We start from the raw sequence: 13,267 nt of genomic DNA, 5'->3' as shown, positions 1-13,267 counted from the left end.
GAAGTTAACACCTTCTAACACATGGACCAAAATACATACAGAACCAAGTGGAACACTGTGTTGGTACATTCTGTGAGACTATATTCTCTCTTCCTTCCGATTCTGCTGCCCTCTTTTATCTTGTTTCTGTTTTTGTGGTCGATGTTGGGTCTCTGTATAAGTTTTGCTCATTTATATAAATTTGGAATTAGGTATCTTCTAACACACAGAACAAAATACACTCAAAACCAAGAGGATCACCCTCTAGGTCCCCTCAGAAAGACTATATTCTCTCTCCACCACCACTTTCTCACCATTCCCCAATTCTTTTTCTTTTTTTTTCTTTTTGATTATTATGCTTACAATTTTGTTTTAAAAATTGTCTTTCATATCAATAGTCTTTTTTATTTTGTTTTATTATTATTATTATTATTATTATTATTATTATTATTATTATTTTCTGGCCTCTGACCTCTTTGGAATCATCTAGGATGTATTTTTAAATGGGAACTGTATAGGTAATATGATGACACTAACCTCGTATCTTTCAATAGTTACTCTGAATGTGAATGGGCTAAATGTTCCCATCAAAAGATGCAGGGTATTGGACTGGATAAAAAAGTAAGACCCATCTATATGCTGTCTATAAGAGGTGAATTTTAGACCTAAGGGCACCTCCAGAATGAAAATGAAGGGGTGGAGAACCATTTATCATTTAAATGGCCCTCAAAAGAAAGCTGGGGTAGCAATCCTCATATCAGATAAATTAGAATTTATATCAAAGACTGTAGTAAGAGATGAAGAAGGACACTATATCTTACTTAAAGGATCTATCCAACAAGAAGACATAACAATTATGAATACGTATGGCCTTAATGTGGGAGCAGTCAAGTATATCAATCAATGAATAACCAAAGAAAAGAGATACATAGATAATAATACATTAATAGCAGGAGACTTCAACACAACACTCTCAGCAAGAGAGAGATGTTCTAAGCAGAATATCACCAAAGAAACAAAGGCCTTGAATGACACATAAGAACAAAGAGATTTCACAGATACACCCAGAACATTCCATCCTAATGCAACTGAATACACATTCTTCTCAAGTGCACATGGAACACTCTCCAGATAAGACCCACATATTGGGTTACAAATCAGGTTTCAACTGATACCAAAAGATTTGGATTTTCCTCTGCCTATTTTCAGATCACAAAACTTTGAAACTAGAACTTAATCACAAGAAGACATTTGGAAGCAGCTCAAACACATAGAGGCTAAAGAGCATGCTACTAAAAAGATGAATGGGTCAACCAGGAAATTAGAGAAAAATAAAAAAGATTAATGGAAACTAATGAAATGAAAATACAACTGTTCAAGATCTTTGGAATACAGCAAAAACAGTCCTGAGTAGGAAATACATCACAGTACAAGTCATCCTCAAAAATTTGGAAAAAACTAAAATACACAAGCTAATCTTGCACCTAAAGGAATTGGAGAAAAAACAGCAAATAAAGCCTAAACCAAGCAGAAGAAGAGAGATAATGATTAGAGCAGAACTCAACGAAATAGAGACCAGAAGAACTGTAGAACAGATCAACACAACCAGGAGCTGGTTCTTAGAAGATTTAATAATATAGATAAACCCTTAGCCAGCCATATTAAAAGAAAAGAGGAAAGACTCAAATTAATAATATCATGAACAAAAGAGGGGAGATCACAACCAATATCAAGGAAATACAAACAATCTAAAAAACGTATTACGAGCAACAATATGCCAACAAATTAGGTACTCTGGAAGAAATGGATGCATTTCTGGAAACTTACAAATTACCAAAACTGGAACAAGAAGGAATAGAAAACCTGAATAAGCCAATAACCACTGAGGAAATTGAAGCAGTCATCAAAAACCTCCCAAGACACAAAAGTCCAGGGCAGATGGCTGCCCGGGGAAATTCTATCAAATGTTAAAGAAGAAATAATACCTATTCTACTAAAGCCATTTCAAAGGATAGAAAGGGAGGGAACACTTCCAAACTCATTCTATGAGGCCAGCATCACCTTGATCCCAAAACTAGACAAAGACCCCACCAAAAAGGAGAATTATAGACCAATATCCCTGATGAACATGGATGCAAAAATTCTCACCAAGATACTAGCCAAGTAGGATTCAATGGTATATTAAGAGGATTATTCACCATGACTATGTGGAATTTATCCCTGGGATGCAAGGGTTTTTCGACATTCATAAAGCAATCAACGTGATAGATAACATCAATAAGAAAAAAAACAGGGCAGCCCGGGTGGCTCAGCGGTTAGACCCCACCTTTGGCCCAGGGCCTGATCCTGGAGACCTGGGGTTGAGTCCCACGTCGGGCTCCCTGTGTGGAGCCTGCTTCTACCTCTGCCTGTGTCTCTACCTCTCTGTCTCTCTGTTTCTCATGAATAAATAAATAAAATCTTTTAAAAAAATAAGAGAAAAAACAAGAACCATGTGATCCTCTCAGTAGACACAGAGAAAGTATTTGACAAAATACAGCATCCATTCCTGATTAAAACTCTTCAAAATGTAGGGAGAGAGGGAACATTCCTCAATATCATAAAAGCCATTTATGAAAAGCCCACAGCAAATATCATTCTCAATGGGGAAAAACTGAGAGCCTTTTCCCTAAGATCAGGAACATGACAGGGATGCCCACTCTCACCACTGCTATTCAACATAGTACTAGAAGTCCTAGCCTCAGCAATAAGACAACAAAAAGAAATAAAAGGCATTCAAATTTGCAAAGAAGTCAAACTCTCCCTTTTTGCAGATGACATGATACTCTATATAGAAAGCCCAAAAGAGTCCACCCCAAGATTGCCAGACCATAGAGCAATTCAGCAGTGTGGCAGGATACAAAACCAATGCACAGAAATCAGTGGCATTTCTGTACACTAACAATGAGATTTAAGAAAGAGAAATTAAGGAATACAACCTAATTACAAATGTACCCAAAACCATAAGATACCTAGGAATAAACCTAACCAACGAGGTAAAGAATGTATACTCGAAAAACTATGGAACACTTCTGAAAGAAATTAGGAAGATGTAAAGAGATGGAAAACATTCCATGCTCATGGATTGGAAGAATAAGTGTTGTGAAAATGTCTATGCTACCCAGGGCAATTTACATGTTCGATGCAATCTATATCAAAATACCATGGATTTTCTTCACAGGGTTGGAACAAATAATCTTAAGATTTGTATGGAACCAGAAAAGACCCCAAATAGAGGAATACCGAAAAAGAAAAATCAATGCTGGGGGCATCACAATGCCTGACTTTAATCTGAGTTACAAAACCGTGATCATCAAGACAGTATGGCACTGGCACAAAAACAGACACATAGATCATTGGAACAGAATAGAGAATCCAGAAATGGGCCCTCAACTCTAAGGTCAACTAATATTTGACAAGCAGGAAAGACTATCCACTGGAAAAAAGACAGTCTCTTTAATAAATGGTGTTGGGAAAATTGGACTGCCACATGCAGAAAAATGAAACTGGACCATTTTCTTACACCATACACAAAGATAAACTTAAATGGTTGCAATATCTAAATGTGAGACAAGAATCCAAGGATAACACAGGCAACAACCTTTTTGAACTTGGCCACAGCAACTTCTTGCTAGACACATCTATGAAGGCAAGGGAACCAAAAGCAAAAATGAAACTATTGGGACTTCATAAAGATAAAAAACTTCTGCACAGTGAAGGAAACAATCAATAAAACTAAAAGACAACCTATGGAATGAAAGAAGATATCTGCAAATGATATATCAGACAAAGGGCTAGTATCCAAGATCTATAAAGAACTTATCAAACCCAATACCCAAGAAACAAATAATCCAGTCATGAAATGGGCAGAAGATATGAACAGACATTTCTCCATAGAAGACATAGACATGGCCAACAAGCACATGAAAAAATGCTCCATATCACTTTGCCATCAGGGGAATACAAATCAAAACCACAATGAGATATCACCTCACACCAGGGAGAATGTCTAAAATTAATAAGACAGGAGACAACAAATGTTGGAGAGGATATGGATAAAGGGGAAATAGTGAAAGAAACTATATGGGAAAGGAGGGAAACTGAGTGGGAAAAACTAGAGAGTGAGACAAACCATGAGAGACTTTTAACTCTGGGAAATGAACAAAGGGTTATGGAAAGTGAGTTGGGTTGTGGGATAGGGTAACTGGGTGACAGGAACTAAGTGAGGCACTTGATGCAATGAGTACTGGGTGTTATTCTATATGCTGGCAAATTTAATTTAAATAAAATAAAATAAGTGAAAGAAAAATGAAGAAATCTATATTTGATATTTGGTATAATTAATATATATAAAGCAGTAGTTAGGAGACCTAGATCTAGCTACAGCTCTATCATTGAGTAGTTCAGCACTTTGGGTTTTGCTATTTCAACCAATGATGACTCCCATGCCTAAATTAAAGATCTGTAAGATTTCCTCTGACCCTACTATTTCTATAGCTACAGAGAAAACTGTCCAAGGAGGAACAGAATGGGTATAGAAAAGACAACTCTGTTGATCCCCCTTCATTGATTAAAGATGGGATTTCTAGTTGCGCCCTCAGCCAGACAGACTGTTTCTCTGCTGTTCCCTGTAAAACTGTTGGGGACAGTACAACAAACTCTAGCTAAACCTAGGATTATCTGATAGTCTCATGTTATTATCAGGATAAGAATTCCTAGCACCAAATATTAAATTACAGAGTTTGATGCTCAATTACCAATACCTTTTTCTATACTGATGCATGAAGAGGGATTTCCTTTAGGACAGGGCATCATTTCCCAAGAATCAGCAAATGTCTGAGGCGTCTTCTCCAATATATTCTGACTTGACATTAAATCATCCTCTACTCTGTTGTTGAAGGAACCACAGAGTCCTGTATAGAGCACAGAACAAATTTTAACATTTCCTCAACCTACTCGGTGTTTTGGATTCACATTCTCATATCACATTCAGCTCTGTGCTTAAATCAAAACTAGCAGAAGCTATCTGAGAAAATGTCGTCGTTAGCCTTTGTACACTTAAGTATAATCTTAGGACACCTCAGATGAATGCCCATTTTATTCAAATTCCAGGAACACAGAGATACCATTTGCCACAAACATTGTGTTTTTCCTGTGTCGCTATAACTTAACCTCCTTTAACAAGGTAGGAGGCATGCTTATAAAGCAGGGCATTTGTGACTGCATATTTTCAATATTAGTGTGGAGAGCTGAATCATGTTAAGGGCTATATGGCTTTCTTATCCGGAGCCTTCTGACCCATGAATTACATTTTTTCTCTATGTATAAGTAAGTCACCTTCTGGAGTAGACATGTCACAAAAGCTCAGATGGTCTGAAACTAGTAACTGTGGGCTTGCCCCACAGTTTGTTTGTTTTGTTTGACATCCATGATGGTATGTAACAAGTAATTTTTATGACAGAAAACCTCTGAGAAAGAGGTAACCGTGTCATCTATGAGCAGAAAGACAAATTGTAATATAGCTTGTCTTTGAAACTTGATATTCAAAAGATGTATATGTATAATATTTCCACCTTTTTCTTCTGTAGGTAAAAGCTTTTGTAATTTACATTAACAAAGTGAGATATAACATATATTATTAAACCTCACTTTAAAAAAAACAACCTTAATTTAAAAACCTTAAAATGTTTACATTTGCTGAAAAACATTTGGGAATAGATTTTGTAATAAATAAAACTGTCTTTACTATCAGTTGAAACTGTTTTACTGCAATATTGAATGGAACATTAAGTAAAAATGCTTAATGAGCCCATGTTCTTAATAGAAAGATAACTGAAAATTAAAATAAACGATGGTCATATTAGAGCCTTGAAAATAAAAACACATCCAGGGGACTTACCTACAGTTTCTGTGAAATCATTGGGTGGCAGTGAAACATATAATTGCATTGCAGGAGCAATTTGTATTTGCATTTTGACACCAAAGTTTGTTTCTACTTGAAGGTATGAGGAAGATGGTTTGAAGACATACACTCCATCTGTTAAAATAATAATGTTAACAGTAATGATTATAATATTTAAGTTTTTATTTATTAAAATGGTTTTATACTTTAATATCCGTTAAAAACAAATTTTTACTGTCCCTAAAAACTGAACAAATGAATGCAGCTTAGATTTTTTTTAATGGTATTAAACTTACCTGAATAGTCATAACGTTGGCTTTTGTGTTTCATCTTATTGCTTGTGATTGTTCCATTTCTACCAAACACATATTTGTCAACTGAAACAGACTAATATTGAAAATAACCGTTAGTTCATGTTTATTTGCAATATTAATTCATTTTAATGTAATATATGAACCTAAATTTTTGTGCCATAAAAATGTTTCATTTTATTGGATTAGTTTTAACTATCTAAAATACAGAACATCTTTTGTAGCACTCCTATGTTGCTTCATTGTTTCTTATATCAATTCTTTGAGGAGAATTGTAAAGGAATCTTCATCCACAATTTGTAGATGAGGAAACTGCAATCCAAGACAGCGACTTCCATTTCCAAAGATCAAACGGCTTCTAAGTACCAAAGGCCAATCTTGGGGTCATCCCTCCCCATTTAGGTCTATTTCCATTTAGGTTTATAAACCCATTGGGTTTATAAACCCATTTAGGTTTATTTCCATTTCCAGTGTCAGTTCCAAATACATGAAACTCTAAACAAATATAATTACCTTCTTAAATGGTCTACAGAGTTTAATAATTTAATAAACACATGAGCTGATCTGTAATTAACACATCAGTTGTGTGTATATGATAATTTTTATATACTTAAGGAGCCTTAGAACTATCCAGCTCTTCCAGGGATTTTACTAATTTTCTATACAATCTTATTTGTCATTTCAACTTACCCAGTAAAGCCTCTCTTCAGCCACTGAAATTCTGAATTTGTGAAGTAATTCATTGGATCATTAATTTTACTCTGGATAAACTTTAGGAAGCTGATTACTTACTGAATTTAAGTGGAGTGTAACACTATTTAAGCACGTTCCTGACTGGCCACTTGCACATGGACGAAGTTCAACACTAACAGACCAATCTTTATCCTGTTTAAAAAATGAATTTCATTGATTTATTAAAATGTCATCGATGATATGCTATTATCATGTGATTCAGTCACAATGCATGTTTGCATTTTAAACACAAACTATTCCTACATCTAATCAGTCTCCTCTGAAAATAAAACCTTTTTCAGTCTGTGCTAAGTCTAGAAATGGCCAAAAGTTTTATAGAAGGTCCAAGTGCTTTGCATACACTATATTTAAATAGTTTAAATAGTGGATTTTCATAGTCACTTCAAAGTCAAAAGTCTTTTATCAATACTTTTTGTCTTCTCTTCCAGGGAAAGTGCTGCATTGTAGAGACTAGTAGGAATTAGAGGTAGCATAGCTGGTTCATTCTCTAGACAATCTATAGTGTCTATTTAAATCCAATGTGAGAGGTTTTGAATTTGTAAAACCATAACATGAGCCATGTCAAACACTGACTTCCAGTTCTCATTTCAAGATCCAGAAATCAAATATATAAGAAACAAATTTTCCATGTATTGTGGTATATTTCCTTTTGTTTTCCTCATTCCCTAATTTCATGGATTATATGAAGAATATTAAAGGAAGGAAAGATCTGGAAAACTGCCTTTTAGTAGCAGTGGCTACATTTTTTAGATTACTGAGTAAGACCCACATCTCTCACTTCAGGAGTCACAGATTCTGCTTATTTTGGTTTCTTACCAATAAGATTAAATACAATTGTATTTTCAGACTAGCTAAAGGTACAAAGCTATAAGATGGAATCCATCTTTTATTGAAGTTCAGATTACTTAAAATTTTAGTCCTGAGAAAGAATTTAAAAGTAAGGATAGCCTCTATCATACTGATGATAATTGTATTATAAAAACTTAAAATAAACGTAAAGGGATAATGATGAAAAAGGAAGATGTTTCATGGAACATAAAAGATAGTTTCAATCGAAGCATTAGTGAACACATGCAAAGAAAAATAGAAAAAAGAAATATTTTTCCAGTATATTTAGAAAGTTACTAGTGATAAAGGAAATTTGGGGGGTTTTGTTTGTTTGTTTGTTTAGGAAAGAATTTCTTTTTTTTTTTTTAAGATTTTATGTATTCACGAGAGACAGAGAGAGGCAGAGACACAGAGGGAGAAACAGGCTCTTTGCAGGGAGCCTGATGTGGGACTCCATCCCAGACCCAGGACCACGCCCTGAGCCCAAGGCAGACACTCAATTGCTGAGCCCCCAGGAGTCCCCTGGGAAGGAATTTCTAAGGAGTACAGGTAATACCAATTGTCAATGTCAATATGTGACAGAAAACAGATACTGAAATATTTAATCAATAATTGAAGAGCTGCTTGTTATTTTTTAATAGTAATTTAAAGTAAAGATTGTGTTCAAATTTGTTGAATAATTCGGTGTGTGTGTGCATCAATTTTCTCAAGTGCCCCAAGCTATTACATACATAGATGGCCAAGTAGTGACAGTTTCCAGGATGATGGTATTTAACACCGTCAAAGGTGGTGATTGAATTTCCTTCCACCTTACATCTTCCAGGACATAATGCTTCAGTGCAAGACCACTTTGCGTCTTGGCATGTGCTGTTAAAATGCAATGGTTATGTTAAAGGTCATCAGTTTTGTTTTCTCTGAGGTGAAAATAAATATCCCAACACTAAAAATCAAAACTTAAAAAAAAAAATCAAAACTTAAACTAAGACATTTACTTAAGCTTTATTAGACCATCTTTAAAAAAAAGTTAATCTTTACACCCAACATGAAGCTTGATCAAACAACCCCAAGATCAAGAGTCACATGTCTATTAACCGAGTCAGCCACACACCCCTGTTAGACTACCCTTATTCTCCACACAGCATCTCAAATCGGATTAAATGTCACATTGATGGTGACGTCCTGGCATTTTAAAGGACTTGAATTCCATGGACTAAAATAATAGCTTCTGCCTCCATTAAACATATAAAAACTTTTAAACTCGATTTCAGGGGTTTGTTTAAATGGAATACCTTTCACTATTAGTACTAAAACACCTGCCACATGCCGCATTGTAGATCCTCACTATTCAATAAAGTATAGAAACATAGAGCTATTGATTACTTGAAATGTGACTAGTCCTGATTGACATCTGATATATATACAAAATACAGACTTTTAAGACTTAATTTGAAAAATAGATTGTAAAATCTCTTATTAGCTTTTTTATAAAGCTAATCTATCATATAGAAATTTCATTTCTATATATGATAATACTGTATCTTGGATATATAAAATACATAACCAAAATTAATTCCACCTCAGTCTTTTCGCTTTTTAAAAATGCATCAACTAAAAAATGTTAAATTATGTATGTAGGTCATATTCGTGGCTCACATGATATTTCTCTTGGATAGCATTGTCCTAGATATTCAATAAATCATACCTATTGTTATGCATAATTATTACTATTATATTATTGCCACCTAACAGCAATACTTCTCATTTATAAAGAACATACTATAGTATAAATAATAGATTAGTTTTCATTGAGTCGGATTATTTCCCTACCAGGGCACAATACATTTTTAAGGAAGTCCTTTGGGGTTCTGCAGAAATTTAGTTTCAGAGAAAAATCATAATGAAGAATGATGAACACTCTCTGATCAGCATATTGTTGCTGAACTCAAATAATCTACACTAATTTTTGGCACATTAAAATCCACTCTTACTAATCTATAAAGATCATATATTTATAAACATATAAATATATACAAATATATAAATGAAGATTAAATATATCTTTATCAATGTAGTCACATATAAAATTTATTTAAAAAGTATTGGGTTGTTTCTGATTATACATTTTATTAAATATTCTTGATAATTAGTATAATTGTTTCAGTGTTGTAACCATACTCTTGTATTACTCTTTGCTCTATATTTGCAACCACCAATTGATCTACTCTTTGAAACACTATTTCAGTTAGAGAAATGCATCACATTTTAAAAATACATAGAAAGTTCATATGTTTTATTTAAAAAGCACAATACATTTTCCCTAAGAAATAAAATATAAATTATCAACACAGAAAACTCAGTGTTTATTTCTGAAAACTTTATTTTAAGGGTGGATTTAGGAATTATTTCAAATGATCAAAATATTAGCATTATTTCACTATTAATGAAATGTGAACAAAAAGCATGCACATACCACTGAGAACCACAAGGACCTCCTCGGACTTCCCCTGACTGATAGATCTTTCCATGTAAATCGCAGGGACATTCAGCTTTTAATACACACCGCCCTTTCCCTCCAATATCATCCAATAGATAACCTAGAATAAATATATTATGATAATATATTTATTTTACTTATAATATAATTTATATTATAATAAATATATTATACAAGAACTATATAAACATCAATAAATTCTCAAGAAATGAACTATGGAATCACTCTTGAGCTAGTTTTTTCCAGCGTAAAAACACACTTAAAATGGTAAGCTCCATTCAGCAATCACCCCTAGTTTGAGAACTGGCAAGAATATAATTTTCTAGGCCATAGAGCATTCTTAGGAGCCCAATATAGGACTACCGGGTCATCTGTGAAGTACCAGAGCCCTCAGGTACTATAGACGTAGATATACACAATAACTTTATAAGCCTCTCCTACCTCTCTTCTGCAGTTTGCTAGAAGGATGGATTATGAGAGGTGATTTCATTAGAAATCTAGTAAGAAATAAGACCCACCATTCTTGAGTCACTGTTTTCAGTTGTTTTAGCATAAACATTCTCACAGGGTATCTTACCTTCTGGGCAGATGCAGCCATTCACGCATTCACTGTCTTGAAAAGGAGCCACATCAGAACAAGTTGCAGGATTTGAGGGACCACATTCTTTGTAGATGTGTTTTTCTGGGCACGTAGGTTTTCCTGAAGAAATACAGAAATATGTATACATGGGAACGAGAAGGAAATTAATGTGATAAATACATAATATTACAATGGAGGCATTTTCAATGGGATTCTTTGAGTCTAATTTTCAAGACAGGAGTCAGTCTTTAAAAATACTCACTACAATTAAATCATGCCAATTTCTCATGTATTATTTTATGATACAATATTTAATTTGGAGAAAAAAATAAAGACATAAGTGAGGAAGAAATGTATATTATATATGTCATAACATCTCATCTTACTTTGAAATGGATCCTCTGCTTGTATTTAACTTATAAGGATTGAGTAAAGCATAAGTTGAAAGTATTTTTACACTTGTGTGAAATTCACATTATATGTTGTACTAATTTTTTGAAAGAAAACCAGAGTAGTACTCAACATGCTTTTGATAACTTTTCCAGTTACTTATTTTCACTTTTTGCAGGATTTCTCATTTTTCCCAGTGCCTTTTACTAATTATAGGCTATAAAGTTCCTAATTGAAATCTTAAAGCAAAGAACTGTAACTATGGCAAGTCACTTCACCAAAACAGGACTGTTTCTTCATAAGTACCTGTGAGAGATAAGACTCCATTGTATCTAAGATCCCTTTCGGGCTTATAGTTATTTGAGAAGATTACTTTGAAATATAGCTCAACTTTAAAGTGCTACAAAAACTTTCTGGTTTGGAATCTGCAATCAAATTTAAAACCTACCGCAAGTCACATCCAAATCATCTCTCCAGGACTCATAGGTGCCAGGACCATCTGAGGTACACAGGCGGGACAATTCTGAATAAGTGTCACATGTAGCATTTTTGTCTCTATTTCGGCAGTAGTCATCAACACAGATCATTCTGTAGTAAGTGGAAAAAGCGGCGACCTTTCTACATTTTTCAAAGTAAGTTCCAATAATTTTGTCACAGTGCTGCCAAATAAAGCATGAAGTTTTATTAAAACTAAGAAAAATTGACAATCAAATGAACATTAGGAAAAGATCAATTCAGAAGTATTTGCATGATAACCTATAACTTTAGGGGCAGGGAGAGTTGCTGAATGCTGGTTGACATGGAGCATTTTTGAAATATGTTCATTGGCACAGTGAATCCTGAAAGCACCTTTGAAGGGTATTAGGTAACAACTTCAGAAATGGCTGTACCTACATTCATCCAAAATTTCTCCAAAGGTGACATGAAGTTTATAACTTAAGAAAAAGGAAGGGCAGGGGGATCCCTGGGTGGCACAGTGGTTTGGCGCCTGCCTTTGGCCCAGGGTGCGATCCTGGAGACCCAGGATCGAATCCCACGTCGGGCTCCTGGTGCATGGAGCCTTCTTCTGCCTCTGTGTGTGTGTGTGTGTGTGTGTGTGTGTGTGAGTGTGTGTGTGTGACTATCATAAATAAATAGAAAATGGAAAGGCAGAGAAAAAAAGAGATGTTGTCAGTGCCAGAGAGTGGGATGGTAAATGACTGAGACCACAACAGACAGAAGGAAAACCAGTCCTTTATCTGCCAGTCTTACATTCAGTGAGCAAATGCAGCAGCAAGATAGAGTGGTAGGGTGCTTTCTTGGTGGGGGCATGTGAGTTGGTGCTGGAAACAATGTATTTGTTATGTTGGCTAGAGAGGAAAACACATACATTATTGAACTCATAGGAGTCAAAAATTTCAACATAACTACCACATAGTTGTTTCCAAAATCTATTTGTCACAGAGAAATATGAAACCACTGTCAAGCAAATGCACAATTTGTACCAATGAAGCCCTAAGACAACTGATAACATTCTCCAAGTGAGATATAAGAGTAAGTGAAATAAAATCTTCAAAGATTGCTTTGAAGCAATCTCTGCTCAGCCAGGAGGCTGCTTCTCTCTCTCCCTCTGCCTGCCGCTCTGCCTACTTGTGTGCTCTTTGTCAAATATATAAATAAAATCTTAAAAAATAAATAAATAAACTAAAGCTGAGAAAAAGAAAGACTGCAGGGACATTGGAGAGAAAGCAGTTGCACAATTCTGAGAATAAGACACAGATGCTTAGAAGAGGATGTTGGCTATCTAAATTGAAATCAAGGGGAATAGTGCTGAAATTTGCTACTAGATGAATTATAAATCTCTTACCTGTACACCATCTTCACAAACTTCATAGTTTTTACTAACAGCTTTCGGACAATCACCAGGAATTTTACTATGGGCAATGTGTTCATTGATATTGTCTCCTTAAAAAGAAAATAATGTTTAGTTCAACATACTCACTATGTATATG

At 34.6% G+C, this 13,267-nt stretch overlaps 1 protein-coding gene across 1 annotated transcript in view; it reads right to left on the bottom strand.

Annotated features, from left to right (window-relative positions):
* LOC121479771 (mucin-19-like) overlaps positions 1-13,267 on the bottom strand; it is a 111,908-nt gene that overhangs the window by 84,264 nt on the left and 14,377 nt on the right. Inside the window, exons 8-16 of the mRNA XM_041735581.1 lie at positions 13,123-13,220; positions 11,725-11,935; positions 10,884-11,006; positions 10,283-10,406; positions 8,544-8,679; positions 7,024-7,116; positions 6,217-6,307; positions 5,918-6,055; positions 4,782-4,931 (exon numbers count right to left, since the gene is read on the bottom strand). Of these exons, the coding sequence (XP_041591515.1) occupies positions 4,782-4,931; positions 5,918-6,055; positions 6,217-6,307; positions 7,024-7,116; positions 8,544-8,679; positions 10,283-10,406; positions 10,884-11,006; positions 11,725-11,935; positions 13,123-13,220 (1,164 nt within the window). The remainder of the gene's footprint in view (positions 1-4,781; positions 4,932-5,917; positions 6,056-6,216; positions 6,308-7,023; positions 7,117-8,543; positions 8,680-10,282; positions 10,407-10,883; positions 11,007-11,724; positions 11,936-13,122; positions 13,221-13,267) is intronic.

This window comes from Vulpes lagopus, chromosome 21, assembly GCF_018345385.1.
Source record: "Vulpes lagopus strain Blue_001 chromosome 21, ASM1834538v1, whole genome shotgun sequence".
In the NCBI taxonomy this organism is placed as follows: Eukaryota; Metazoa; Chordata; class Mammalia; order Carnivora; family Canidae; genus Vulpes; species Vulpes lagopus.
The sequence above is the reverse complement of the archived record's forward strand: the minus strand, read 5'-3'. Positions and strand labels throughout refer to the sequence as shown.